Consider the following 27,826-nt stretch of genomic DNA (forward strand, 5'->3'; position numbering starts at 1 on the left):
TGGGCAGACATCACCTACTTTCCAGCTAGGGTAAGAAGCTTAATTAGCACCTTTGTAAAGTGTTTTCAGCTAGTCAGATAAAAAATCCACCATGGGCTTGATTTTAAGTCCAGTGAAACCAATGGGAAAGCTGCCACTGACTTCAATACCTGGAAAGATACTTGAACAAATTATTAACCAATCAATTTGTAAGCACCTAGGAGAGAATAGGGTTATAAGGAATAGTCAGCATGGATTTGTCAAGAACAAATCATGCCAAGCCAACCTTCTTTCCTTTTTGACAGAATTACTGGCCTAGTGGATGGAGGGAAACAGTAGATGTGATACGCTTGATTTTAGGTTTCAGAGTAACAGCCGGGTTAGTCTGTATTCGCAAAAAGAAAAGGAGTACTTGTGGCACCTTAGAGACTAACCAATTTATTTGAGCATAAGCTTTCGTGAGCTACAGCTCCGATGAAGTGAGCTGTAGCTCACGAAAGCTTATGCTCAAATAAATTGGTTAGTCTCTAAGGTGCCACAAGTCCTCCTTTGCTTGATTTTAGGAAGTCTTTTGACACAGTTCCACATGACATTCTCTGAAGCAAAGTAGGGAAATGTGGTGATGACATTACTGTATGGTGAGCGTACAACTGGTTGAAAGATCATATTCAAAAAGCAGTTATCCATGGTTTGCTGTCAAACTGGGAGGTGTATCTAAAGCGATCCCACAGGGGTCAGTCCAAGGTCTGACACTATTCAATATTTTCTTTACTGACTTGGATAATGCTTATAAAATGTGTGGATAACACCAAGCTGGGGGAGTTACAAGCACTTTGGAGGACAGGATTAGAATACAGAATGGCCTTGAAAAATTAGAGAATTGGTCTGAAATCAACAAGATGAAATTCAATAAAAAGTACAAATCAATACAAATCTACAGAGGTGAGGCCTTGACTGGAGGACTGTGTCCAGTTCTGGCACCACACTTTAGGAAAGAGGTGGACAAATTGGAGAGAGCCCAGAAGAGAACAAAAATGATAAAAGGTTTAGAAAACCTGATCTATGAGAAAAGGTTTAAAAAACTGGGTGTGTGTAATCTTGAGAAAAGACGACTGAGGGGGACTTGATAAGTCTTTCAAATATTTAAGGGCTTTGATAAAGAGGATGGGAATGAATTGTTCTCAGTGTCCACTGAAGGTCAGACAGGAAGTAATGGGTTTAATCTATAGCGAGGGAGACTGAGGTCGGATATTAGGAAAACTGTCTAACTGTAAGGGTGGTTCCGCTCTGGAACAGGCTTCCAAGCTTGAAGTTTTAGATCCCCATCATTGGACGTTTTTTATGAACAGGCAGGACAAACCCCTGTCAGCGATGGTCTAGGTTCACTTGGTCCTGCCTCAGTGCTGGGGGCTGGATTTGATGACTTTTCGAGGGCCCTTCCAGGCCGACATTTCTCTGATACTGTGATTCTATAATAAGGAGAGTATTTTCCAGAATCTAGTTCTGATGGAGTAGCCAACCTCCCAGGAAACCGGAGTAAAGCTGGTAAATACATTTCTTTTGTTTTCTGAGGTGGGAATTAAAGATTGGGCTAATTAAAAACCTCACTGAATGCCACTTGCTCTGCTTGATACAGCAACTGCATGAAGACTGCTTACCGGGGGAGGGTTAAGCTGTACAAAGAAATCCAGGAAGAAAGGAAATGCAAAGCGGATTAAGACCAGTACAAATGAAAATAAGAATGGCCAGGCTGGGTCAGACCAATGGTCCAGCTAGCCCAAGGTCCTGTGTTCCGACAATAGCCAGTGCCAGGTGCTTCAGAGGGAATGAACAGAACGGGACACTTTATCAAGGGATCCATCCCCTGTCACCCAGTCCCAACTTCTGGCAGTCAGAAGTTTAGGGACACCCAGAGCATGGGGTTGTGTCCCTGACCATCCTGGCTAATAGCTACTGATGGATCTTTCCTCCAGGAGTTATCTAATTCTTTTTTGAACCCAGAGAGCCTGATTGCCCATTGCTTTCTTGTGTTGTCATTCACACCTGTGCAGAGTGGGTGTGAAATGCTACCCGATCATATTTCTTCACTTGCTGACCTCAGTGGTGGTGTTTTCCACCCCCTCTGCACTGGTGGGAGTGACTGCAGAGGTGCAAGGCAGTGGAGTCATGAACAGGTGTCTGTGTTGCAGTCCCTGTGCGCTCCCTAAGTCACGTGCAGCAAGCACATGATGAAAGACTCATGAACACTGTGTGTTTTCCAGCAGATCAGCACAAGGTAGCTCAGCACAGATGTCCCTGTAAGTGAGGCATTAGAGGAACATTGCAAGGTTTAAAAGTCCTTGACCTGCATGCTGCCAGCTCTGATTGGAAGATACAGACTATAGGTCAAGACTCTGGCATGAAAAACAGGGGAGACAGGGTGTGCTTTATTCCTGGGGGTATGTGGAGGTGAGAGAGCAGGACGCACAGGTTGAGACGTGGGAGTGCCAGCATCTGCATTGGGGGTTTGCCCCCAGTGTAGCTACTCCTACGCCAAACTCCATAATGCAGACACGCTTTTAAGCTCAGCATCAGCGTCTTGCAATAAAACTCCCTAGAGCCCCACTGCGTCAGTTACTGCTGGGGGCTTATGACGTGAACAAGTTTGTTTTTACTCATTCAAGTTTTTCCAGTCTTACCGATGGTGGCAAATGACTGTGTTTTGAGCTGGATTGAGTCTGATTGTTCTGGGAGTTGTCGTGATGGCATTTGGGGGCTGATCTTATTCTGCTGCTCCTTTGTGTGTCTGCAAATACTTTTCTGGAATAAGCCTGGCCTTGAGAGGTGGCGATGCATTGGAGGAAATTACATGCTATGGTAGCCTCCTTCATGGGGCGTTGCAACAATTTGAAGCTCAGCCTCCTGGCCGGAAACTGGGTAATTAGTGCATTTGTGGTCTCTAATCTTCTACCCCACTGGTATTTTTAGATACATAAAGGTGCTCGGTGTTTACAAACCACATCCTTTTGTGACTCAGGCGGAGAGGCTGAAGGAGCAAGAGGGTTAAACAAATCCTCTAAATAAAATATCATTCAATACCACAGCCCTACTGTCCTGTCTTGCTAATGACCCAGTGAAACAGGAACGCTGTGATTGGAGCCGGTCAGGAAACTGAATGTGAAAATGTTGAGGCTTTGGAAAAATTTTCACCCTGAATTTTCAAAGCCAAACCCACGGCATTTTTCATGGAAGTGAAATTCTGCCATCTTTCATCTTGGAAACACTGACACATTCTGCAGTGATGTTTCCAAAATGAAAGATTCCGTGCCCCTGCCGGCAATACACTCTCTGGGCCTCTGTTCTCCAGCTATAAAATAGTGATCCTTAAAACACTCCTTCCTTTTTCCACCCTTTGTCCAGCTTGTCTGTCTCACCTGGGAGGTCTTTGGGGCAGGGACTGTCTCTTACTGTGTGTATGTACAGTGCCTAGCACAACAGGGCACCGATGTCAGCCGTGGCCCCTAGACACCAATGGAATACAGTGATGAGAGTGAGAGCTGAAAACCCCCCTCCTCAGACTGCCTACCCTATTCCCCATGTCTCCTAGGGCTACTGGACCCCAGCTAGATGGGATTTTCTCTCATTTAACTCCCAGCCCTGCCCAAGGCACGTTAAGAGCCAAAAGAGGGGACCCAGCCACACACCCGGTGCCATTGTTGATTTCTCAAGCCCTGGGCCCCACTGGTTTTCTGTGTTCAAATCCTCCAGCTGATGTCCAGGTTTCTGACAAGCAGAGTTGCATCCACCCAGCCTGGCTTGGATCACATCATTGCTTTAAAAAAAGAAACAAAACAAAGCTCTGTCTAGAAAAATTAATTAAAGGGTGAGACTTTACTCCCCAGTCTCACACTGACAGGAAAAGCAGGTAAATGAATAAGACGTAGTGCTGATCTAGCACCTTTATTCTCCATTAGTTAGCAATTGCAGGTTGCTCTGAACACTCACCATACCTCCTGGGACAACTATGACCCCTAGTGCAGGTGACAGACCTGCCACCTTGGTCTGTGGAACCCAGTGCCAGGTGGAGTAAAACCACCCACTAACCTGCTCTGCATTCAGAGCTAAACACAAACCCGACCTCTTCGCCCAGGCCGGCCTGTAATAGCACCCACAGCTCACGCCAGCATTCCCATACTGCTGCATCCAGTAAGCCTGAGCCTGCACCTTGCCAGTGAGGAAGGAAGGAAGAGAGGCCCCTGTTGGGTGGGTGGGTTGGTTTGTAACTCATGGGAGGCACTCAGATACTAGGGAAACACCCAGGATGGCTGAATGGCTGGTGGTTGCATTTCTGTGGTGGGAGATAGACAGATGTCTCTATGGGGGATCGATGGATACGCACCCTGTGCGGTAGGTTTGTATTATTATGGGCTCTGGTTTACAGCTGTGTAAACTGGAGAGATGAAGTGGCTTTAACAGAGCTGGAACTGACTCAAAAGCACTCGTCTGCAAAGCTAATGCTAACAGGAGATTGTGCGATGGCAACACACCCTGGTAGGATCCAGTTACAGCCCTCCCCAGCTCAGAGCCAGCTCCGCTTGTGGGGCTAGAGATGAATGGACGGAAGCCCTTTGAGAGGAGCTCCGTGCTTTGGGTCGCTCGCTGCACCTTTGGACTAGAGGAGATCTCAGGTGCCACCAGCTCATTCTTTTCTGCTTTCCCATGCCCTTGTTTAGGTGTTTGTGGAGTTCAAACAACGTCCTGCATGGCGGCACATCACAGATCATTTTGAGGTAACCATGGCAACAGGACAGTAATTACCAGAAGACACTCAATGCCATGGAAACAAAACTGCAACAAACAAAGCACGCTAGCAGGTGAGCTGGATGGCTCAGGGGATCTGAAAGGGCCTTGTAGCCTTAGGTCACCAGTTCAAATCTAGCCCAGGTGCGTAGCTCCGGGGTTTTAGCATCTGCTGGCTGCTTGGTGGCCTATGTGACATTGGGGAAGGCGGAACTGACCTCAGTTTGGTTCTTCGCAGAGACACGTTAGCAGGTGGCACTGACTGGTAGTCTTAGCTGAAGCCAAAGATTGAATGAGCCATGCAGAGGTGGGTCCCCCGCTCCAGGTCAGTCTGACTCAGTAGCATCTTACACTCGATTTGCACCAGTGTAAATGACTACACAAGGTGCGGGGTAGTGGAGAATCGGGCTCTAGCTTTGTGTGACATCTTGTATGCACCATTCAGAGAGATTTCTTCTGTTTCTCCCCTAAGCCTTGTTTTCTCATTGACATGATGGCTGAGAGCTTTCAGCTGGATCATTTCCCAGTACTTAGGAGCTTCCAGGCTAGTGCATTAATGGCCTGCAGTGCAAAGAAAATGAATGTCTTCAGCATCACAGCCACGGTAGCTTCAATTCATAAATCCCAATGATTTGGGGAGGGACAGAAGAACTCAGTGAAGGCCAAACAGGTGTCCTTTGCCCCCCGCCTGCCAACCCCCAGGGCTGGGCATCTGGGGCCTGGAAAATGACACTTTTCACCCCAAGTGCAACAGGCTGTTTTCTTCTGATGTTTGCCAGGGAGTGGAGCACTGATGAAAGGTGCTGTGCTGAGCCCGGGTGACTGATGTGCCGTCCTCTAATCATCCGGGGTGAAATTCACCGCTGTGCACCACTGCAGCCCTATTTGGGGGAGAGGAAACATACTTCTTGGGCTGGCCCCTCTGCAGAGGGGTGGATTTCTCCCCAGCACAGCAGGTGCAGCCTAGGCCGTGAAAGCTCAAGCTTCCCCCACATCCCTCCCCTGACCAAGCCTCTCAGCCTGGATGGACCTGTAGGGCTAAAAGGGAAGTTCAGACTCCATGGCAACCCTGGAAACTGAATGGCTCCCTCTGTGTAGCCACAGGCTTTGAATCTCAGCCCTTACATAGCAATGAAGTGAACTGAAATCAATGGCTTCACTGCAGAACAGACCGGGCCTGCAGGGGCTCTCTCTTGGGTAGGTCAGGGGCTAGGGCTCATTCCACGCTTGGCCTCACTGCTGAGACTGTCCATAAGGATTACTGCCAATTAGAGCCAACTGGGATGGAGGGTTTTGTGATGTGGCCAGCTCCCGGGAAGGAGTTAGACCAGTGGTGTTAGCCAAAGCGTCTCAGCCCACTTGCAATTCAGTTCAGTACAATTAACCCCCATAAATCCCCCTGCAGTTTCAATCTCATACGGGATTCCTCTCCACTTCCTCTCCACTTTTTGAGCAACGTTGCTGTGCACTCCAAGGACATGATCCGAAGCCTGTTGAAGGCAGTGGAAGCCTTTCAATTGACTTCAGTAGGCTTCAGATCATGTCCTTAAAACGGCTGCTGCACTCCACCTCAGAGGTGGCTGCATTTCAGGAGTGGGAGAGGCAGAGTGGAAAGGGCATTGCTCTCAGGCTTAGAAAACCCAGGTTTTCACAGACTCCCTGTGTGACCTAGGGCAAGTCTCTTAATCTACTCTGTGCCTGAGTTCCCATCTGTACAATGGGGATAATCACACTGCCTTACCTCACAGGGGTGAGGGCTCTGATACTAAGATGATAGGCAGATCTCCATATATATGTACAGCGTCTGTTTTCAGTCTGAGCTTGTAAAGTGCTTTAGGAAGTTGGGTTTGGTGAGAGGTGAAATTAATATAACTACTTTATTCTGTAGTGTATCTTTCTTGCAAACAGTAACCCCAAAGCACTTCACAAAGTTATATGTACAAGACAGCAGGCAGTAAATGGTGTCTCTTTTTTAATGAATAACCCAGTGGTTTAAAGACATTTGATTGTGGCATTTTCACATGAGCAAGGAGTTCAAACACAAGTTTAATGCTGATGATACTCTATTTAACATAAAAGATGCTTTAGATATTTCTCCCAGGCTAGCTTCAGCTTCCCCAGGGAGTCTGTGGATTCTGCACAACTGTGGGTCTCCAAGTGAGCGTCAGGCAGAGCCCACTTCCAGAATTAATCAGGAGAAATAGAGATGAAAGCCTGTGTATCCCACTGGCGTAGGGAGCAGAGTGGAGAAGAGACTCACATACTACAGACCTCCAGGCTCACTTCTATTGCTATCTGGCTTAGCAGTAATCAGGAAAAACTTATCCCCAGGGTCTCAGCTGTCAGAGTTCAGGCATCTGGCCTCCTTTGGAATCCAAGCTCATCTCTTTCATTATAGAGGGAAACTCTCCAAGAAAAGAGAACTGTATTTTATGAAGTGGATACAATTTAGCCTGAGTGTGCGTAGTGTCGGGCTTCCATGGGAATGTCCGCTCAGATCTCAGTTGGGGAAGGGAGCTGCAGTGGGTCAGAGAGTCTGTCCCCTCACATCAGGGAGAGATAACTATGAGACTAACCAATTTATTTGAGCATAAGCTTTCGTGAGCTACAGCTCACTTCATCGGATGCATACTGTGGAAACTGCCTTTTGGTACGATGTCCATCTGTTTGCATTTGGAAAGGAAGATGATGTCTGTCTGTATCTGTACAAGTTTTTTCATGCAGTTGATAGATTTCCACTCCATACGGCTAAATGCAGTGCCTTGCATAATGACAAGTTTCAGAGTAACAGCCGTGTTAGTCTGTATTCACTTCATCGGATGCAAACTGCAGTTTCCACAGTATGCATCCGATGAAGTGAGCTGTAGCTCACGAAAGCTTATGCTCAAATAAATTGGTTAGTCTCTAAGGTGCCACAAGTACTCCTTTTCTTTTTGCGAATACAGACTAACACGGCTGTTACTCTGAAACTTATAACTATGAGAGTGATCAGTGTGACAGAATGGCGATTTCCTGTAATGCCCTGGACAAACCTTATTGAATCCAGTTAAACCCGACTGAATTAAGTGTAACTATCTTAGGAGATCATTGCATTAAAATGCAAATGTTTATGTGTTGTTGTGGGATTGTCCATAACTTGTCTACGAGACATGATGAATGTAAACCTTGGGAAGTGTTAGGAGCTTCAAAGGACTCTTTTGAACAATGGGCCAAGACAAGAATGATCTGTTAGTTGAGTAGGTTTCCTAGGAAATACTTGGGAGGAGGGGAATGCAAATGCCTGTCTCTAAACCTGATCTTTGGAAGCTTGTCCTGGGCAGGGGACCTTTGCCTACAACTTACCGATTTCCAGGATCAAAAGGCCCAAATGGCATAAAAAAGTAACTTTCAGATTCATGGGGTGCTTGTTCTGAACGTGTGACCACAGACAAATCCCATGGTGGGATTTGAAGGACTGTTCACCAGCCAGAACCCTTGTTGGAGTTGGGGTGGTGTCAGGTATTAGCATGGGTGTAGTTTCTTTTATTGCTTGAATATATTTTCTCTGAACTGCTTTTCCCTTGAAAATAAATTTGCTTGCTTAGAAAGAGCTGTGTGGTAACTCTACTGTGGCAATTACACTGTTTTCGCCTCAAGGACAGTGAAGTAAAGCAGGCCAGTCTGATTTTGCTGGGAAATTCACAGTGCAGGCAGGGAACTGTGCAGCCTGGAAATATCCTGGTCAGAAGAGGGATGCATGTCTCCGCCCAAGAGAGGAGATGGCTGGGGAGCTGGAAGCCTGGGGGTGGAGGAGGAATACAGATGCAGGTGCCCAGAATTGTGACCATCAAATCCTCCAATTAATACCTGCCTAAAGCAATCAAAACTGATCACAATAAAGGACAGATGTTGTGTTCTTTTCTAAATACAAGTGGCTCATTACTGACGTTTACATCAAATTACATGATGGCTCAGATGAACTGGGAATAAATTTAGTAGAAGGTTCTATAGTCTCTTTGGTGTCGTTGATCAGGAATTCAAACAGTTGTTAATGAATACCCCCTGAATTAAATGAGCGATGGAAAAGGAGATGCATTGTAAGAAAATAGTTATTATAAAGGGGCAGTGTCCTCACAGAGGCCAACCTTGTCAGTGTTGAGGCCCTGATTATCCAGCACCAGCTGAGGTGGAGCAGGTACTGTGTGTGCATGCCTGATGTACCCTTACCAAAACAACTGCTGTACGCCCCAATCACCAAGGAGAAAGCAAACAGGGAGGCCAAAAGAAACGCTTTAAAGACACCCTCAAGATCAACATCAAGAGATGTGGCATCGACACCACGCACTGGGAGACAGCAGCCCAGGATAGGGGTAACTGGTGAAGACTTGTCAGAGAGGGAACGTCCACTCTGAGGAAAATCACCTTGCCCTGGTCGCAGAAAAACGCCAGAAAAGAAAGGAAAGACAATGGTCAAGCAGCAATCTTGGCCCTGCCCTGTCTTCCAGCACAACCTGCAACATCTGCCAACAAGCCTGTGGCTCAAGGATCAGACTCCTCAGTCACCAAAGGACCCATGAAAAATAAAACCTGTGAAAGAGATCATCCTCAACCTCGAAGGATCACTGACAATGACACTGGATAACACCCATCCTCCCAAAGAATCCTCGTACACAGGGATCCTTTCACCCACCGCTGAAATGTGGCCACCTCTTGGGTGGAACATGATAGCTGAATTGAACACTCTGACTCTTGCAAAAAGCGCTTGCGAATGAGATTAAACATCAATTGTACTTATTTTATCAGCTGGTATTGGACTGATGAGGGCTTTGAACAATGCCACCAAAGGTTATGATACTGTCTAGAAACAGGGGTTGTCTCTTAGCTGCACCTTCAACCTTTGACTTTCTACCTGGAGCTTGTTCAGCACTTCACTGTTTTTTCATAGACATCATAGAGAAGAAGTGCTTAATTTAGAATGACAGAGGTCCAGGGCTCAAGCAATCAGGTGCTGGGGCTCAAGCAATTTTTGCACTTTCAAAACTGACATGGCAAGCCCAGAGATGCTGGGGCTACGAACTGCCAAGCCCAAAGGTTCCAGGGCTACGAACTGCCAAGCCCAGAGATGCTGGGGCTCCGTCCTGGTAAGCCCTGGCACAAATTGAGCCCTGCAGAGAAGGGCCATTGAGATGTAAGCAAAAAGGGCCTTTGACATCTCTGGGCTGAGGCCTCCAGCCTGGAATTTTCTCCTCCTCCGGCTTCAGAGAAGTTACTGCTAATTGACAGTTGTGGCAGAAGAGAATCAAGCTCCATATCCTCACTGCGGTTACAGGAAGGAGCGGAGAGAGGCAGCAGCCAGTGGGGGGAGTGAGAGGGTTGGAAGCATGGATCTCCGTAAGTTCAGCACACAGATATGAGCATAGTTGGAATACAGAGCCCCAAAGGATCAGAGAGCAGTCTGAATTCTCTTCCTCTCTCTGACACACAAACCCCTCCTGGAATTAACACAGCTCCTGAGTGCCCTTCCGCCCTGACTTTCCTCTGCACCAGGTCAGTAGAGAATGCAATGGTTTTCTTTTATCTGCATTTACAGAGGGAATATTCAGCCCAAATGGAGAAGCAGATTTTTCTTTTTCTTTTAAATGTACTGTATGCATAACCCAACTAGTGAGCAAGAAATGTGCCTAACTGGTTGGAACGGTTCTGTAGTTAGATGCTACTGCATTGTAGAAGTTACTTATTTCCTGAAAACTGGTGTCTCATTGTAAACATGCCCTTAGCGTGGACAGCTGAGATGGTATTATTTTGCTGTTTAGTATCATCTCAGAAGAAGCAAGGACTCCTATACAAAATAATGTAAAGGAGGATTTTACATTCATTGTGTTGCTGAGACAGCTAGTTCCTTTCTACAATTCACATTTGGAAGCTCATTTGGGAGCAGAATGGAAAGGTTTGAGGATATGGCTGTGATGTAAAATGCATTACTTTGCTAGGGTTTCACAGAAATAATACTTTGAAATTGCCTTTCATAATCTATTGTTTATTTTGAAAGCATCTTCCATATGAACAGTGTCTCAAAATGCTCCCTGTATGGAAAAGTTCTATACAGTTGAATAAGGATAAAACCAACGGGGCTCAATAGAAATTAATCTAAAAATCTAGATTTAACAGAGTCTGCTAAGCTTTCTATAGGTTTCTGGAGCCATCCTATAGAATTCTAGGGCAGGGATAGAATTCTTTATTCAGTTCTGTAAGATGTTTCCTAAAGTCTATAGAAAGTGTGTGATTTTTGTTCTATTAAATTAGATAAGACTTCGCCGTAGGAGTTTACAGAGTGAAATAATAGCTGACAAAGATGGAAATGAGGGGGTTCAGGAAAGGAGAAATGGGCTACTTTACTAAAAAGCTCACTAACCCTCTTCCATAGAAAAATGGGAGAGTAGGTGCTAGAATAGTGTTTTTCAGGTCAGACTGAAAAATAATTTGAGCTGCAACTCCCAATGCTTTGTGGGAAAACATATATTTTAAGAACATAATAAAACCCGCTGGCTGTGGAATGCACTTGTGTGTACTCATTGTGAATAACAGCAGGAATCCATTCATTATCTCCTACTTGTGGAGAATTGAAGGGTCTCTGGAAATGAGTTGTATACACTCCTGAGTGATGTACAGCAGAAGTTCTCATGGTATCAGCTTCGCGGGCATGAGTGCTGTGTCCTTGTGGCTCTGCACTGGCCAACCAAAACCCCCTGACAGACAAGGATAAGAAGGGACATGAATGGTGGGGGTGACTTGGAGGGATTTGTATTCCAAGACTGAATCTATTCTGTGTCCACCGATTTCTGTCTTTCTTTAAAATCCTAAATTTGGGATTTTAAATCTGGCCCTCTCTTCTTAGAATTGTCCCCTTTATCAGCGGAGGGCTATTTATCTGAATCCCTCCTCTTCTAAACCTCAGTTTTTCCATCTTCTTTCCCAGGAATCTGTAGAACAAACCACTTCCCAGACCTTCCAGTCAAGCCAGGAAAATTAAACGGGGGAAAATATTCTGAGGAAGTTTGAGACAAAGAAATCAGATTATAAGGAGGCTAAAGGGACAGGACTTGAGGGGAACCAAATTGGCCTCAGTATGAAGGCTAGATGCAGCTGGAGCACAAACATGAAGTAAAATTTGATGTACCACAAGGATATTTCAATTCAATTCTCAAGGTGTGACCCGTGAATTACAGAACAGAGAGGAGTATCAGTGGGTAGCACCTGAATAACTGTTCACGCAGGGATACTCAAACTTAGATGGAAACTCTCTGCAAAGCTGAGAGACTGAATCAGGTTAACAGGTCACATTTGACCTCTCATGGATTGTTTGCTGCTCCAACCAAAAGAGATGCCCACAGAAGGACTCAATCATAAATGGCACATACACGGGTTGCTAACTATATCCATGAACTGAAAATGAATGGAATCATGGTTATGACCCTGTAATTAAGGTCACTAATGCTGACCCCCTTCTGCTCTTGTCTAAGCTTGCTTCTCAGTTGACTTTGACTCATGGAACCAATTGGGAATTGGGACAAGCTCCCAACCAATGACAGCATCAATGAGATCGTCCTCAAGAACAGCTCCAATTCCAGCTCTCAGTTTACGGGAGTCCAGTTGATCCAGTCCTTCAAGCCCCTCATCATCCCCTGCTACGCCCTGGTGGTGCTGATCGGCATCTTTGGCAACTACCTTCTCCTCTATGTCATCTGTAGGACCAAGAAGATGCACAATGTCACCAACTTCTTCATCGGGAACTTGGCTTTCTCAGACATGCTGATGTGTGCGACATGTGTTCCTTTTACCCTGGCCTACGCCTTCAACCCACAGGGCTGGATCTTCGGGAAGTTCTTGTGTTATTTCGTGTTCCTGATGCAGCCTATGACAGTCTATGTGTCTGTCTTCACCCTCACAGCGATTGCTGTAGACAGGTAACAGTAGTTCCTAGCCAGCCCTTTGGAAATGATGATTTTCCTTTTTTAAAAAATTTGGGTGAGGGAATTATTTAGTAATTTTTTGGCCTCAAAAGAGCAAAATCTTTTCAATATCACTAAGAAATCTTTCAGAGTAGCAGCCATGTTAGTCTGTATCCGCAAAAAGAAAAGGAGGACTTGTGGCACCTTAGAGACTAACAAATTTATTTGAGCATAAGCTTTCGTGAGCTACAGCTCACTTCATCGGATGCATGCAGTTGAAAATACAGTGGGGAGATTTATATACACAGAGAACATGAAACAATGGATGTTACCATAAGCACTGTAACAAGAGTGATCAGGTAAGTTGAGCTATTACCAGCAGGAGAGCGGGGGTGGTGGTGGGGAACCTTTTGTAGTGATAATCAAGGTGGACCCTTTCCAGCAGTTGACAAGAACATGTGAGGAACAATGGGGGGTGGGGGGGAAATAAACATGGGGAAATAGTTTTACTTTGTGTAATGACACATCCACTCCCAGTCTCTATTCAAGCCTAAGTTAATTGTATCCAGTTTGCAAATTAATTCCAATTCAGCAGTCTCTCGTTGGAGTCTGTTTCTGAAGTTTTTTTGTTGAAGAATTGCCACTTTTAGGTCTGTAATCGAGTGACCAGAGAGATTGAAGTGTTCTCCGACTGGTTTTTGAATGTTATCATTCTTGACATCTGATTTGTGTCCATTTATTCTTTTACATAGAGACTGTCCAGTTTGGCCAATGTACATGGCAGAGGGGCATTGCTGGCACATGATGGTAGATGTGCAGGTAAACGAGCCTCTGATAGTGTGGCTGATGTGATTAGGCCCTATGATGGTGTCCCCTGAATAGATATGTGGATACAGTTGGTAACAGGCTTTGTTGCAAGGATATGTTCCTGGGTTAGTGTTTTTGTTGTGTGGTTGCTGGTGAGTATTTGCTTCAGGTTGGGGGGCTGTCTGTAAGCAAGGACTGGCCTGTCTCCCAAGATCTATGAGACTGATGGGTTGTCCTTCAGGTATTTGGCTTTTTATTGTACTGGGGCATGTGACACTTTGCAGTTTTGTGTGATTCACTGTGAAAAAGGATTTTCAGCAAAATGAAATTCCAAGTGTAAAAAATGTCTAGGTTTTTGCATAGAAAAAGGATCACTTTGGAGATGAGGGGGAACTGAAATTTTAATAATTTCAGTAATTAACTATAAATCTTATTACTTTCCCTTACATCACATTTTGCCTCTTCAAATGTACAAATATTAATGTGATAACCCTCACAGCACCCTAATGAGGATAGGCATGATTTATTATCCCCATCTTACAGATCAGGGAAACTGAGGCACAGGGTGGTGAAGGGACTGATTGATTTTGTTTTATTAATGTATCTGAATGGTGTTTATCAAATGCGCCTATTGACACCTCTAGGATCTGTCACTGATCCTTTTCTTTTTGCGAATACAGACTAACACGGCTGTTACTCTGAAACGTGACTTGTGAGAGACTGTGGGCAAATCAGAGGATCAGACTTTCAGCAGAGCTCAGGAACAGATTTGCAAGCACTTAGCACCCACAGCTGGAGACAGATTTTTAAAAGAACCCTCAGCTCCCACTGCAACACTTAAGTCCAGGTACTAAGAGACATCAGCACTGGCATGTTGAGTAGAGCTGTTCCAGGACAGGAATTCTGCTTCAAGAAGGATTTTGAGATGTCTAAATCTTGGCTCTGTTTCAAATTGGAAGAAAACCTGCAAATTTCAGAATGCTCTAGGAAGGAAAATTCCAGGAAAAAAAAGTTTCAGAGCAATCAAAATGTTTGGTGCCAATTTTTACTTTATTATTTTGTGTTACAATATACAATATAATACAAATAAAAAGATATTCAAAGCAAAAAGTTGTTTCAAAAATGAAAAATCAAAATGGTTGTTTTTCATTGCTGGGATTCGTTCCCACCCCACCCCCCCAACCAAATTTTGGTGCATACAACATGGTTTTGAGTTTGAGACAACTGCATTTTGCAAGGCAGTTCCACTGAAGTTCCAACCAGCAGTAGTTCTCAGATCTTTTGTAAGCCTGGCCACTTACAGGTGTCTAAGTGGGAGCTGGGTTCTTCTGGAAATCTGATTCTAAATTGTTTTGTATAATGGGAATAACAGTTTCCACAGTATGCATCCAATGAAGTGAGCTGTAGCTCACGAAAGCTCATGCTCAAATAAATTGGTTAGTCTCTAAGGTGCCACAAATACTCCTTTTCTTTTTGCGAATACAGACTAACACGGCTGTTACTCTGAAACCTATCCAGGGTGAGAGGCTTAGTGTTTGCAAAGCATCTGGGCACCTGTGAATGAGAGGTGCTAGAGAAATTATTACAGACACAGCCGGGAGTTCCTGTGTCTCAGTCAGAATTAATATTAATTTCCCTCCTTCTTATTATTTCCCTCCATTTCCTTTGCAGCAGCTGTTTCCTACAGTTCTCGTGGTCAGTTCTGCTCACTCACTGTTAACTTTCAGCCCCATCGGCTCAGCTTACCCCGCTGAGACCATTTAAAGGATCAATATATTCCTGTAGGTCCCCTCCTCGGCCTGACTCCAGGCTCTGGGGATCTAGGCTGGGAAGGGGGATTGAAAGTTGTGTAACACCTGGGTAACCAATGGGGAGCAACTCCGTAGTAGCCCCTGAATTCCCCTGTGTTCCGGGGCTGTATTCTCCCTGAGAGGGCTGCGAAAAGGAGCAGGATCCTTTTGTTCTCCCCTCTGCCACACAGGTGTGGAAAGGAGGGACACACTCTTGCCCACAGGGATCTGGACCCGCACTGCGGCTTTCTTCGCCCACAAAATGGGATTAAAGGGTGCTCAGCACTGCATAAAATCAGGCCCTTAGGGCCAGATTTTCAGCAGAGATCACCGGCTGTTTAGGCACCGAAAGGAAGTGGATAGGTTTGCCATTGAAAGCTATGGGAGCTGCTGAGGGCGGAGCACTTTTGATAATCTGGCCCTTAATGTGTATAGGCCAAATTCACAGGCCCTTTTGCAGTTTTTACTCCAACAGAAGTTAATTGGAGGCCTATCTGAATAAGGACTGTGTAAGAACCTCAGGCTTTGGCCCTAGGTTGGGTCAGGTTTTTTTTTTGCTCTCTAATTGCTTGATCTTGAGAGGCATTCAGTAGCACAATCGAGCCCAGATGAGGCAAGCACCTGGAATTAGATTCCCATTGATCACTTTCTTCTAACCCAGCTCAATTTCTTGAGGCTTCTCTTCATTTTCAAGTGCTTTTCTTTTGGTGCCTGTCAATTACCTCACTTACAATCCATGCTGTCTGGAGTCCCCTTCAGGGCAAGATTAATAAACGTCAGCCATCCAGCTCTTCAGATGTTTTCTGCTCACCAAAGCAAATCAGCTCTCACTCCTGACAGTTCCCAGGCAGACTTCCCAGCCTGCAGGCTGGAGACCATACTCAGATTCATGAGAATCTGCCACACCAAACACAGTGCTGGCGGTCATTCAGCATCAAATCTAGCACGAATGCACATCCATGCCACAAAAGACTGAACATTTTAACAACTCAGAGCATCATCTCCTGCAGATGACAGCTTCTCTTGCTCTGAATTCTAGCACAGAACCCTAGAAACTGTTGCCAATAGCCTAGTAGGTCCAGCTTCCGCTGCACAGTGCAGAATTGTTCCTTTTAGTAGTTAACTGTAGTAGGAGGGGCTTGGGTTTAGCCATAGGACTAAGACTTTAGAGATCTGGCTGCAGTTCTGGCTCTGCTGCAATTCTGTGTGTCTCCTGAGTCAAGTCACTTTCTCTGCCCGTGCCTCAGTTTCCCCTCTGTAAAGGGAAGTACCAACACTTTGCTCCCCCAAAGGGGTGCCATAAGACTCTGTTCATTAAGGTATGTGAGGTGCTCAGACTGTGTGGTGACGGGTGTCACAGGAAAACCAATCAATATTTATACCACTGTAGATCTTGAGTAACTTCGCTGCTGTCGGGGGAGTGAGACTAGTGTAAGTGAAAGGGCCACCAGGCTTGGAGTGACAGACGGACTGACAGTGGAGTAGTGCCTGATGCCCGCACTGGAAAAGAACAGGTCGGTGCTGCTGCAGTGAAAAGACCAACTGGAGAGGGTATCATAGGGTATGTCTACACTGCAAATAAAGGGCATGTTCTTAACTTGCCTTAGCTAACTCAGGGTAAAATAGTAGTGAAGACACTGCAACTCGAGTTAGCAGCACAGGTTCAACCCTGCAGGCTTTCACTCGAGCTGCTAACCTAAGGTAAAAGCCGAGTTGCCGTGTCTTCACTGCTACTTCTGCTCAAATGAGCTAACCCAAGGTAAGAACACACCTTTTCTGCCATGTAGATCTACTCTTAAAGTGCGACTGTTAGGGCCAGAGCCTCAGCTGGTGTAATCCATGTCGCTCCAGTGAAATCAGTGGAGTTAGGTTGATTTACACTAGCTGAGGATCTGGCCTGAGATTTTTACATTCATTGAATAATCTCCGGCATGTCTATTCAACTGTGTGTACGCGCAGGAGGAGATGATACATATGTCCTCCGCTTTGTGTCTTGGGCGGCGCTGACATTGTCTGCACCATGCAAACAGCAGTAATAACTGATCATACCAACAAGGAGATTAGAAAGCGGGCAGCAGGGCAAATGGAAATTAATCCTCCTTAGAGGGATGCAACAAGACTAGTCTCAGGAGCATGAAAGGCAGTATCTCCATGCTTCCCAGCGATATGTTCATTCGCTGTTTGCTAAGCAAGTCTTTGCAGAGGGGTCCAGTCCACCACCTGGCAAATATAGCCTCATTCAGGAGAGAGGCTCAGTCCTGACCCACTCCCCACACACCCAGCTCTGTCCTTGCACCTCATCGCTAGCTGCAGCACCCGCTGCTTTTCCAGCACTGGCTTTCTGCTGAGCAGAAAATACCAGCGGTGCAGAATATCTATATATAGGATCTAGGATGAGAAAGAAACAGCCCGTTTTCCCTTGTGTCAGGACTCGGATTTGAACCATAGTCTTTTGCTCTTTTCTGTTGTCTTCGGTGTGGGTTATAGCAAGCTTCTGACTTGGTTGGGAGAAGAGCTTGTTATTGAGGGCACTGACATGAAGTCACTGCAGAGCCCACTACACGTACATCAAACTCTGCATTAAAAGGTGTCTTTCCACTCAGTGCTGTTGCTTGGTGTAAAAGTGGGAAGTCTGTGTGACTTTAAAACCAGTGCAGCTTATGGCATGATAGTGACCTGATCAAACATCTCTACTGTGCCAAGACAGGACTTTGTAAATCCAGTAACAAGCTTCTTACTTTCTTGGAGCTGGTGCAAACACCAGGTATGACAGATTGATCCAATGACAGAGCCTAGATCACTGCAAATAGCAATTCCATTTCCTTTCCTCCTTCTGCACTTTGTAGTGAAGTCCTGTGGCTTTGGCACTCATCAGGGCTGGAGAGATGCCATGGCACGGTGAAGATTAAACCAGTGTCATCATGCCAGAAGGTTCCAAATTGTGATGCAAACACAACAGGAATATGCTACTCAATCTCCTTCTCTTTGTGTGAGGCATATTTGTGCCCCATGCTTCTTTCCGATAGGCAGAGATCATAAAATGTTCCCCATGCTTGCAACTTGTAGCCAGCTGTGTTGCAAAATAAGCTAATTTCACATCTCTTCACCTGACCAGGAGGGCTAAGCAGCCAGCATGGGACTGGAAATGTATGTGTGTTTAGTTTGGGAGTGAACTTCCTATTGCTCTTGTTCTGATTTCAGTGCCACTAAATAGTGATGTCCTTGACTGTTGGTTCTGTAAAGCACTAGGTATCATTTCTGCTCATTTCAGGTTATTAATACCTTCTCATACAAATCTGTGCTAGACAAATTGTTCTGACCCCCAAATGGCAGGCACGATCCCTTCCTAAACGGAGACAGACATGGGATCTGGGTTGGGGCTTGTTTTTTTGGGCTTTGGGTTTTTTAACATTGTGTTTCCATGGTGATGTCACTTTTGTAGGGAAGGCTGCAGTCCCAGTGGGGAATGGAAAGAAATAGGCAGATTCCAAAACTAAGCCGCAGATACAAGGAGCATCTTTAATGCAAACATGACTCAGACGCTGGCAGAACAAAACAGGTGCAATGGAGGCAAAGCAGATTAGACGAACAAAGGGAAGATTTAGGCTGGACTAGCAGGAAAGAACTTTCTGACAGTGAGATCTCTTAGGAGGTAGGATGACCTGCCAAGGGGTGTGTTGGAAATCTGATTATGTGAGACTTAAATATACTTGGTAACTGTGTTGTTTGGTCTGATCCTGCATTTTCTGATGGGGGGCTGGACTAGTTATGTCCCAATAAGGCTTTCCCATCTTGAATTTCTGTAACTCTATTCTTTGCATTTAGGGTTGGGCTGTTCCTCCATGTTAAAGGAGAATCTAGATGAAAGGAGCTACAGCATTCACAATCCCCTTTATAACCGCACACTTAGGGCTACGTGTTCAAGGACCCCTACTTTTAACTACTCCCTTTCCTTCCCTAAAGCAGTGATTCTGCGGTACATTGCAAGGTATAGAAGGCACCACTAGCTTGGAATGGAAAATGTCATTATTGAAAATACCTGTCTGTCTCTGTCTGTCATCTTAGATGTTTCTCAAGTTCCCATCACCGTAAGTCTTCTTGGCTGCATATTATTTATCAACATAAGGCCTGATTCACCACTCTCTTATACATGTTTCATGACAGTGTTACTTCACTAACTCCAAATGAGTCATGTCAGGGTGAAGCTAATGGAGTGGAGTGGTGAATCAGGCTCCTATTGTTCAATCAAACCAGGCCTCTGTGTTAATTTTCCTCCATCCAGTCTTTGGAGTTTGTGCACCTTCCCAGGAATTACGAAACCGGTCAGTACCCTTAAATTCAAAGGGTTGGTTAGGAAATTATGGTGGATCGGAAGGATTTAGCTAAAACACTTAGCTGCCCTTTCCAAAGGGACTCTTTCAGATAGGATGAGATTCTCCTATGTGCAAAGCGGCAGCACAAAGCCTATTCACCACCCCAGACCCACATGAGTCCTAAAATAAGTAGGACTTAGGTGGTTCACCGGCTTTGCGCTGGCTTTCTGCATGGCCGGGAGTTGAGGAATTTCACACCCTTACATCCCTAAAGAGATGTATACATTCTGTGAGAAACTGGTCATATCACAGCCCAACAGCATCCAGAATGAAATGGCCTTAAAATATTTACTCTGTGAATGGGGCAAGTCACAGAACCTTCAAATTCTGTGTCAAAGCATCATCTTTGCCAATGCAATGGTCAGGTACTGTTCAGTTCAAAGGTCCCATTTACACTAGAATTAAAGAATTCTCTTGCACCTCTGAGAAGGGAATCAGGGGTAAGGCTCTGATCCTGCAAAGACAGGCGTGTGCTTCATCTCAATGAGCTACTCGTGTGTAAAGTTAAGCGGGAACGCACATCTCTTATAAGCCTAGGTCTAGCCTGAGTTTAGCTCTGTATATGGCTGTCCCGCTCGTTTGATGGCACAGATTGATCAGAATCCTGGTTTTGGGAGGATCATGTGACAGATGCAAGCTTGCTTTCCTGCCTAGACAAAATAAATGATAAATTATAAAAAATATTAAATATCCATCACATGTAGGTTTATTGTCAGAGAGATCAGTTCAATTGCTATGCAAGCGTCTGCTGAGGGTTTGTTTAATTTCAGATGCTCCTTTCCAGTCCCTATTTTCCATTATAATCTTGAATGTTTTGTGCAATCTAGTAATAAAATACAAGTAAAGGGATAAGAAGGTCATAATAAAAATACAGATAATTTGAATAATATCTAATTGGGGCATTTATTACTAGCTGGAATATAGGCTGGGACACAGCTAGATAATTTCAACTCTCTGGCCCTGACACAAGGCACCACATAACCATCTGCCGAAAGTTGAGTGTGGGCTTAAGTCTCATTGACGTCAATAGGACTTCAGCACGTTTAAAGTTCAGCACATGCTTAAGGGCTGTCCTGAATCGAGATGCTTTCCCGAATGTGAATGTCGATCAGTTACATAGGTTCAAACATCGAGGAGAAGAGTGAGGTACGGATACGTACATAGACAGACAGTCAGAGGGGGAGAGCTGAGTGTGAGTTAGTGCTGAATGCAGAACACCTAGTATGTGAAAGGTGCTACATAAAACCACAGTTTAGTCACTTAAAATGGCTAGCAGGAGACTCAGCTCTTACAAGTCTTTGACCATAAGAAATAGCGAGGAAATGAAAACAATGCACCTAGTGAAGGAGGAGAAAAGAGATTAATTAGGTGATTTTTTTTCATTTTAGTCTTTTAAAAAATGTTGCCTGGAGCTCCCAAGTATGATTCAGAGTCACTTTACACAAAGGGCTGCCTGGGTGGTTGATCAGGAGCATTCGGAGGGGCTGGGTGTTTCTGGAGACGACTGAAGGCACCTACGGTTTAACACAAGGCCTCAGGATGGGGAAAAGAAAAGCCGCTATTATTTCGTTCTTCCACAATAAAAGCTGTTCCTAGGGGTTAATTCTGTGGCTGTGCCTCTGCTGGGATAATTACAGCTCTTAGGGACTTCAGGCTTTTCTGCACTGCAAGGGTGTCATTTCCTGCAGATTTGGCACCTCGTGTTAGGCCTCTTTGCTTAATTTAATGCAACAGAAATGTAATGCTAATGAAATAAGAAAAAGCAGCCATTAAATGTTTGACTAACTGGAAAACGACAGCTTTGGAACTGAAGGGGAAACCTCTTTTGTCGCTTTTGTGCTCAGCCCTGGAATTTGCTAGTGCTGCTGCTTGGCTGACGGCTGCTGACTCTCCGTGGTTCTGTGGAGTTTTATCGATTAAGGTCTACCAGACGCTTTAGGGACTGTAACGAGGGGCACATACTGCAGAAGGTAGAACTAGAACAGAGCAAGAGCCCGTTGAGTCTGATAGCTTGTCTCTGATGGGTTGTCAGCGCTGGATGCGTCAGGAGATGTAGTTCTCCCCAGCTGAGCAGTACTATATAGATATATATATTATGGCAGGAAATGGCTTTATTACACCATCAAGTGATCAGTTTAGACCCTGAAACCTGGTTGATAGTCCTTGTAATTTTACCTTAGCTAGTGCAAGTACTGGCAGATGCTGTTCTTACCACACTCACTCTTTACCTCAGTTATATACTGAGATGGTGAGTTCCAAAGGTTAACTAGGGAATGCATTAAGTACTCTCGCCTTTCATCGGTGGAGAAACTTAATGCTTTTTAAAATGTATTTTAATTTTTAACCTTCTAGTTTCAGCAAGTGCCCGTTTGTTCTTGTATCTCGGGATGAGGTAAATAGGAGAAGCTGCCTGGGCATCTCTGTACCTTTTGATACCTGTCTCCTGTACTGACTGGCCTTTCCTTTTCCTCTGTCATTTCTCCAACCCAGGTAATGTCGATGAAGCTGATCAAATATACAGTAGACATAACTTTGTGGGACAGTGCCTCAGGAATCATTAACAATGATGGAAGCTGTGCCTCTAAAATCATACACCGGAAGATGGTCCTCTATAGTAGTCACCAGCAGAGGATGAAATCTTTCCATCAGTGACTCCACAGTTCAGTAGGGGTGGCGTTCTTTGTTCTCTAACAGAGTGGACTCCCTGTGCATTAATTGTGGGTGAAGCACCATCCTGTGCAGAGGAGCCGGCACAAGGCCTAGGCACCATGTGGGGCCCACTTGAGCTGTATCCGGAGGATTTCAGAGATGCATAGCACTAGCTGTCTGCTTGGAGAGGGCTTTGCCCTCTGAGGGGAAACGTCAACCCCATACTGACCCTGAAACACCTGGACCAGGGGCTTGGGTGAAAATTAAGAGCAGAGTTATAGCTTTCAAAGGTGGGACAGAGAGAGAGTGCAGTTAAAACAGCATCTCCACTGTTGTAAATACATGAACACAAGGACAGCAGCAGAACGTGTGCACGTTAATGTAAAACGGTCTCTAGCGGCTAATTTAGGTAACTACGTTACTCAGTATACATCACTGTGGATGAGTCACCCTCTGGGACCATGGCAGGGGTCTGTGTGGCTGGTAGTGACCACTCTCTCCATGCAGTTGGTCACTGGAGCATTTGTTTACTGCTCCTGCTCCACCCTCCTCTACCCATGGACCCAAATGCTAGTTTCAACGTCTGCCAGGTTCTGAGCAAACAATAAGATCTTCAAAGAGCAATGTGAGCTCAGCTTGATTCCGCCCCCAGCTCAGTCAGGAGGACCCCTCATGACCCCTCAGGGCGAGCTGCTAAGTTCCTATACATCGCTAAGGCCTTATTTGGGTCTTGATACGTGCACACACGCCGGGACCATGCCCTGACTGGTGAGATATATGAGCTATAGGGATAATGCCATTCAGGAGAAAGCGGCAGTGGGAGCTGTGACTCACCACGCTCATTCCCTCTCCCTCTCTTTCCAGGTACTATGCCACAGTGCACCCACTGAAGAAGCGCATCTCGGTCACCACCTGTGTGTATGTGGTGGGTGGAATCTGGTTGCTGTCCTGCACGCTGGTGGCCCCCGCCATCGCCCACACGTATCACGTGGAGTTCCAGAAGGAAGGATTTGCCATCTGTGAGGAGTTCTGGATGGAGAAGGAGAAGGAGCGCCTGGCCTATGCCTACAGTACCCTGATCATCACCTACATCCTGCCCCTCTCAGCTGTCTCCCTCGCATACATCTGCATCACAGTCAAGCTGAAGAACCGCGTGGTGCCCGGTCACCCAACGCAAAGCCAGGCAGAGTTCGACCGGGTGAGGAAGAGGAAGATCTTCCGCCTCATCGTGCTGGTGGTGGCTGCCTTTGGGATCTGCTGGCTCCCCATCCATGTCTTCAACATTATTCGTGACATAGACATCAATCTCATCAACAAGCACTACTTCCTGCTCATCCAGCTGCTCTGCCACTGGTTCGCCATGAGCTCCTCCTGCTGCAACCCCTTCCTCTACGCCTGGCTGCATGACCGCTTCCGCAGCGAGCTGAAGAAGATGTTCACCTTCAAGCAGAAAATCATCCCCACCAATAACTGCGTAGCCGTGAGCGTGATGCTCTGAGGCCCGGAATCTGGGTTCTCTGCTTTCTGATGGTCTCGCATTTCTCTCACTCTTTGCATCCCAAACTGAGACACACAAGAATCAGCACACCCACCTCCTGAAATGCAGGCTCCTCGCAGGTGGAAGGCTGTGACTATTTACGAGTTTAACAGCAGCCAACCATATTGCACGAGAGTTCTGGGATGTGAAGTGAATGATGCTGTATTCCACCGCAATTGCAATGGGAGTTTGGGATTTTAAATTACAGAATTACAATATGCCCCAGCTCTTGCAAAAAGTGCCACCAGGTCTTTAATGTGTGCAAATCATGGGGTCCTCGGGTTTCTGCTCATCTGCTCCAGCAGTGTCATGTCCTTTAGAACGTGATGAAGCTCAGTACTCGCTCAGAGGAAAGAGCACAGGGTATCTCCCACATCTGCATGGTCCCCAGATGTCACCCATCCAAGAACTGAACTTTAAGAACCAGAGTGCTTTTTTACCCAAAGCACGATCAGCCTGGGGAACACACCATCATAAGGCATCTTTGAGGTACAGACCATAGCAGATTTCAGAATAAGGATACCCAGAACACTAGTCAGGACCAAAATATCAAAGGGATACACACCGTCATGCGTAAGCCAAGCACTAACTGCAGAGGGTCAGGAAGACATTTTCCCAGGGGCACTGTACTACATAACTGTCCATTGTGGGGGTTTACACTTTCCTCAGAACCTTCTAGTATTGTCCACTGTGGCAGACAAGATTGTGAACTAGTTGGATCTCAGGTCTGGTCCGGTCTGGCACTTCCTATGTTTGTACAGCCTGCTTGCCATGTTGGATATGATACCACCACAGCACAAAGCAGCATGACTTCAGGGCAATAGCCTGGGGAAAAGTGGATTTGTGTCTAATGGTGATGGGAGGGTGGGTATATGTGAACAAATACTGCACCATATTCAGCCCTGCATATATTGGTGCACAACCCCCACCTCTCCTGATTAAGTTAAATAGGAATTGAACTGCTCCTCCATTCAGTGGGGGTGAAAGACTGACTTATTGTGCATAGTTTCCTCTTTCTTTCTTTCTTTCTTTCTTTCTTTCTTTCTTTCTTTCTTTCTTTCTTTCTTTCTTTCTTTCTTTCTTTCTTTCTTTCTTTCTTTCAACAGAAGAATGATTTGGTTGGCCATGGGAGGGGCTGCTTAAGTCAAACAGAAGCTTGGGACAGTGAAGTATATGCACGAGTGTTTGGGGTTGCAATGTAACTTTGTCAAAGCATTCCTGTGTCTAATACAAAACTCTTTCTTGCATATCTCAGAATGAGGTTTGTTGGCTGGAATCTGTAATACTACAATAAATATAAAGGAATAACTACTTCAAGATTCCTCTCTCAAACACTGAGCTTAGAGGCGATTTTCTTTTCCAAAGTGCAGACGCTGCAGCCCTGATGCCTGCTGGGAACAGAACTGCAGTGAGTGAGATCCTAGTGATGTGTAACTGACATGATTCGAATGATTTCATCCCTCACCTGCTGTTCGCTGAGCAGATGTGTTTGATGCCTAATAAAGCAGGGCCAGAGACTTGAGATTCTTTTTTCTCATGACGACTCCTTCAAAGAGAGGGTTGTTTTCATCCAGACATCAGTGGATCTGGATATGGGGGAGGATGTTTCCCAATGGCTATAGAACAGGACTAACAGTTAGGACTCCTGGGTTCTGTTCCCAGCTTTGCTGCTGTGTGGCCTTGGCCTAGTCACTGCACCTCTCTGGGCCTCAGATGTGGCTAATAAGTCTGCCCTAGCTCACAGGAGGGTTACATTAGGGATATGAGTTTCCAGCTAAATGTCTATGCAATGAGTGAGGAAGGAGATTGGCGTGTGTGTGTGTGTGTGTGTGTGTGTGTAAAGCCTCTTATGTAGTCCCTGTTCCATTTCTTTCTCGCTCTTTCCCCCTCCTCTTCCTGTCCCTTTGGCCCAGGGCCCAGTGAGGTTTAGCAGGTCCCTGACCCGGATTTCCCACCTGCCCACCTTCTCTCTGCTCCTAGCCACATTCAGAAGCCGGCCTGGAAAGGGTTTCACTACTTCACCGCATTGCCCCTCTCCAGCCCTTAGTGCAGCTGCGGGATTTTGGGGCAGGGAGGTACATCGGTACCATGGGGATTTTGTGATTTTCTGTTGTGGCCTCTCTCCTTTCTGGAATCAGCTCTGATAATCCCCTCTGAAAAAGGGATGCAGCAGGCTGACGCTTATGTCACCCAGCCAAAGAGCACTGTCACCCAGCTACCTAACAGCTAATCACCTACCACCCATAAAAGACATACACTGGCCACAGAGAGCTCCCTGTTGAGGGACTCCACTTTAGCCCCTGCAATGCCAGGCCCAGTGGGCGCTCAGTAGCAGCACCCTAAGGTGCACTGCCCGGAGTGTCTTCTGTAGGGTTCCAAATGCGACCCTTTGTTGCCCCACTCTGTGTAACTTCAGGGGGAAGTCTGGGGAGATCAGTTGCAGATTTCTACAGTTGTGATGTGACAAAGGCAAGCCGATGTGGTGGCTGTGCTGTATGCATCTATTTTGATTGGATAAAAACATATGCAGAGTTGATGTGGCCCATAGGACCCTGACAAGATGCCACCATGGATCTCAGTGTCAGTCACGATTTGGGCAGACTGAATTCCTTCAGGCTTGTGCCAGCCTGTAGGATACTGGCAAGGATGCAGCAGAATTAGGGTGCCCAGACAGCAAATGTGAAAAATTGGGACGGGGGTGGAGGGTAATAGGAGCCGATATAAGAAAAAGATCCAAAAATCGGGACTGTCCCTATAAAATCAAGACATCTGGTCACCCTAAGCAGAATCCATGTGTTTCTCACATATTTCATTTCCCATTTATGAAGAGGAGGAGGAAGCAGAAGAAAGAGGAGGCAGGGAGGAAAAGAAAGCCAAAGAAATTCTAAGTCTGAGCAGCAGAGAATGGAGAAGAGCCGAGTTCTTTGTGGAGAATTCAGTGTGGCTCTTTTTTGGCAAAGAATTGTTTAAAAATGCATCAATAAATCATTTTGCTTGAAAATGTCAGAGTAACTTCTAAAAGCCAGTCATTCCCCCTGGGGTGTATTTTAAACAGTCTCGAGAGGGGAGAAGGGAATTTATTCTTAAAAGGGAACAAGTGCCAGAGGAACCACAGCCTCGGAAAAGAGGAATGTGTCTCTTTTATCAGGAAGCAGGAAATGCTGGAGCCCATCTCCAGAGCTTAGCAGGAGATGGTCCCACTCAGCTCTCCCTAGGCCCCATCCTATGAGGTGCTGCTGGCCTCTTGAGTGGTGCTGAGCACCTTCAGCTCCCACTTACATCAAGCGAGGGTGCTCAGCACCTCTCACGAGGGGCTTGCCACCTGGCAGAATCTGGCCCACTTTCTCCCTTTCTTCTCCAAATCTTTGCAGAAAACAGGATGGGGGAGGAGGAGAATCTGACAGAGCATCAAAGCAATTTTTCCCTCTTGAAACTCATTTTGTTGCTTAATAAATTCAAGTGATAGATAGGGAGCGGCTGTGGGCTTTCTCAGTTCCTGAGCTCGAAAGTGACTGACATAGTTGCAGGAGGGAAAAGAGCTTCCTCCCCCCAGTGCCACAGCAACCCCATGCTCCGCCTGTTTCCCTCAACAAGGAGCACATGGGCATTTCTGCTCCCCATCCCTCTGCCCTCACTGACCATCACAGATTTTCTTGTGCATGTTCAGTTTTTCTTCTCTGGTCCCTACAGGAATGTATAGCTAAAACCCCTGTGTACGTCCTTATCTCAATGATCTCTTGTAAACACTGCTCTGATTGCCTGGGAGAGGAGTTTAACTCATGACTCATTATCAGAGGGGCAGCTGTGTTAGCCTGTATTCACAAAAACAACGAGGAGTCATCTCCATTCATCTGAAGAAGTGGGATTTTTACTCACAAAAGCTTATGCCCAAATAAATCTGTTAGTCTTTAAGGTGCCACCAGACTCCTCGTTGTTTTCATGACTCATTCAGACTCAATAGGCACACAAAGTGGATTTCCTTCC

The 27,826-nt window shown here is 45.8% G+C and overlaps 1 protein-coding gene across 2 annotated transcripts; it reads left to right on the forward strand.

Annotated features, from left to right (window-relative positions):
- Nucleotides 1–10,153: 10,153 nt before the first annotated feature.
- LOC141978209 (prolactin-releasing peptide receptor-like) lies at nt 10,154–26,743 on the forward strand. Of its 2 annotated transcripts, none has more exons than XM_074940117.1 (3): nt 10,154–10,284; nt 12,258–12,701; nt 23,170–26,743. In XM_074940117.1, the coding sequence occupies exons 2-3, from the start codon at nt 12,283–12,285 to the stop codon at nt 23,801–23,803; spliced, it is 1,053 nt and encodes a 350-aa protein (XP_074796218.1). In that variant the 5' UTR covers nt 10,154–10,284; nt 12,258–12,282; the 3' UTR covers nt 23,804–26,743. The 2 variants fall into 2 exon arrangements, with proteins under 2 accessions (XP_074796218.1, XP_074796219.1); XM_074940118.1 differs by having other exon boundaries at nt 10,156–10,284; nt 11,714–12,701.
- Nucleotides 26,744–27,826: the final 1,083 nt, after the last annotated feature.

This window comes from Natator depressus, chromosome 26 (genome assembly GCF_965152275.1).
Source record: "Natator depressus isolate rNatDep1 chromosome 26, rNatDep2.hap1, whole genome shotgun sequence".
NCBI lineage: Eukaryota > Metazoa > Chordata > Testudines > Cheloniidae > Natator > Natator depressus.

Coding starts and splice junctions, on each gene's coding strand:
- LOC141978209 (XM_074940117.1), top strand. CDS start 12,283: ATGGAACCAATTGGGAATTGGGACAAGCTCCCAACCAATGACAGCATC. Junction 12,702..23,169: donor ACAGCGATTGCTGTAGACAG/GTAACAGTAGTT, acceptor CTCTCTTTCCAG/GTACTATGCCACAGTGCACC.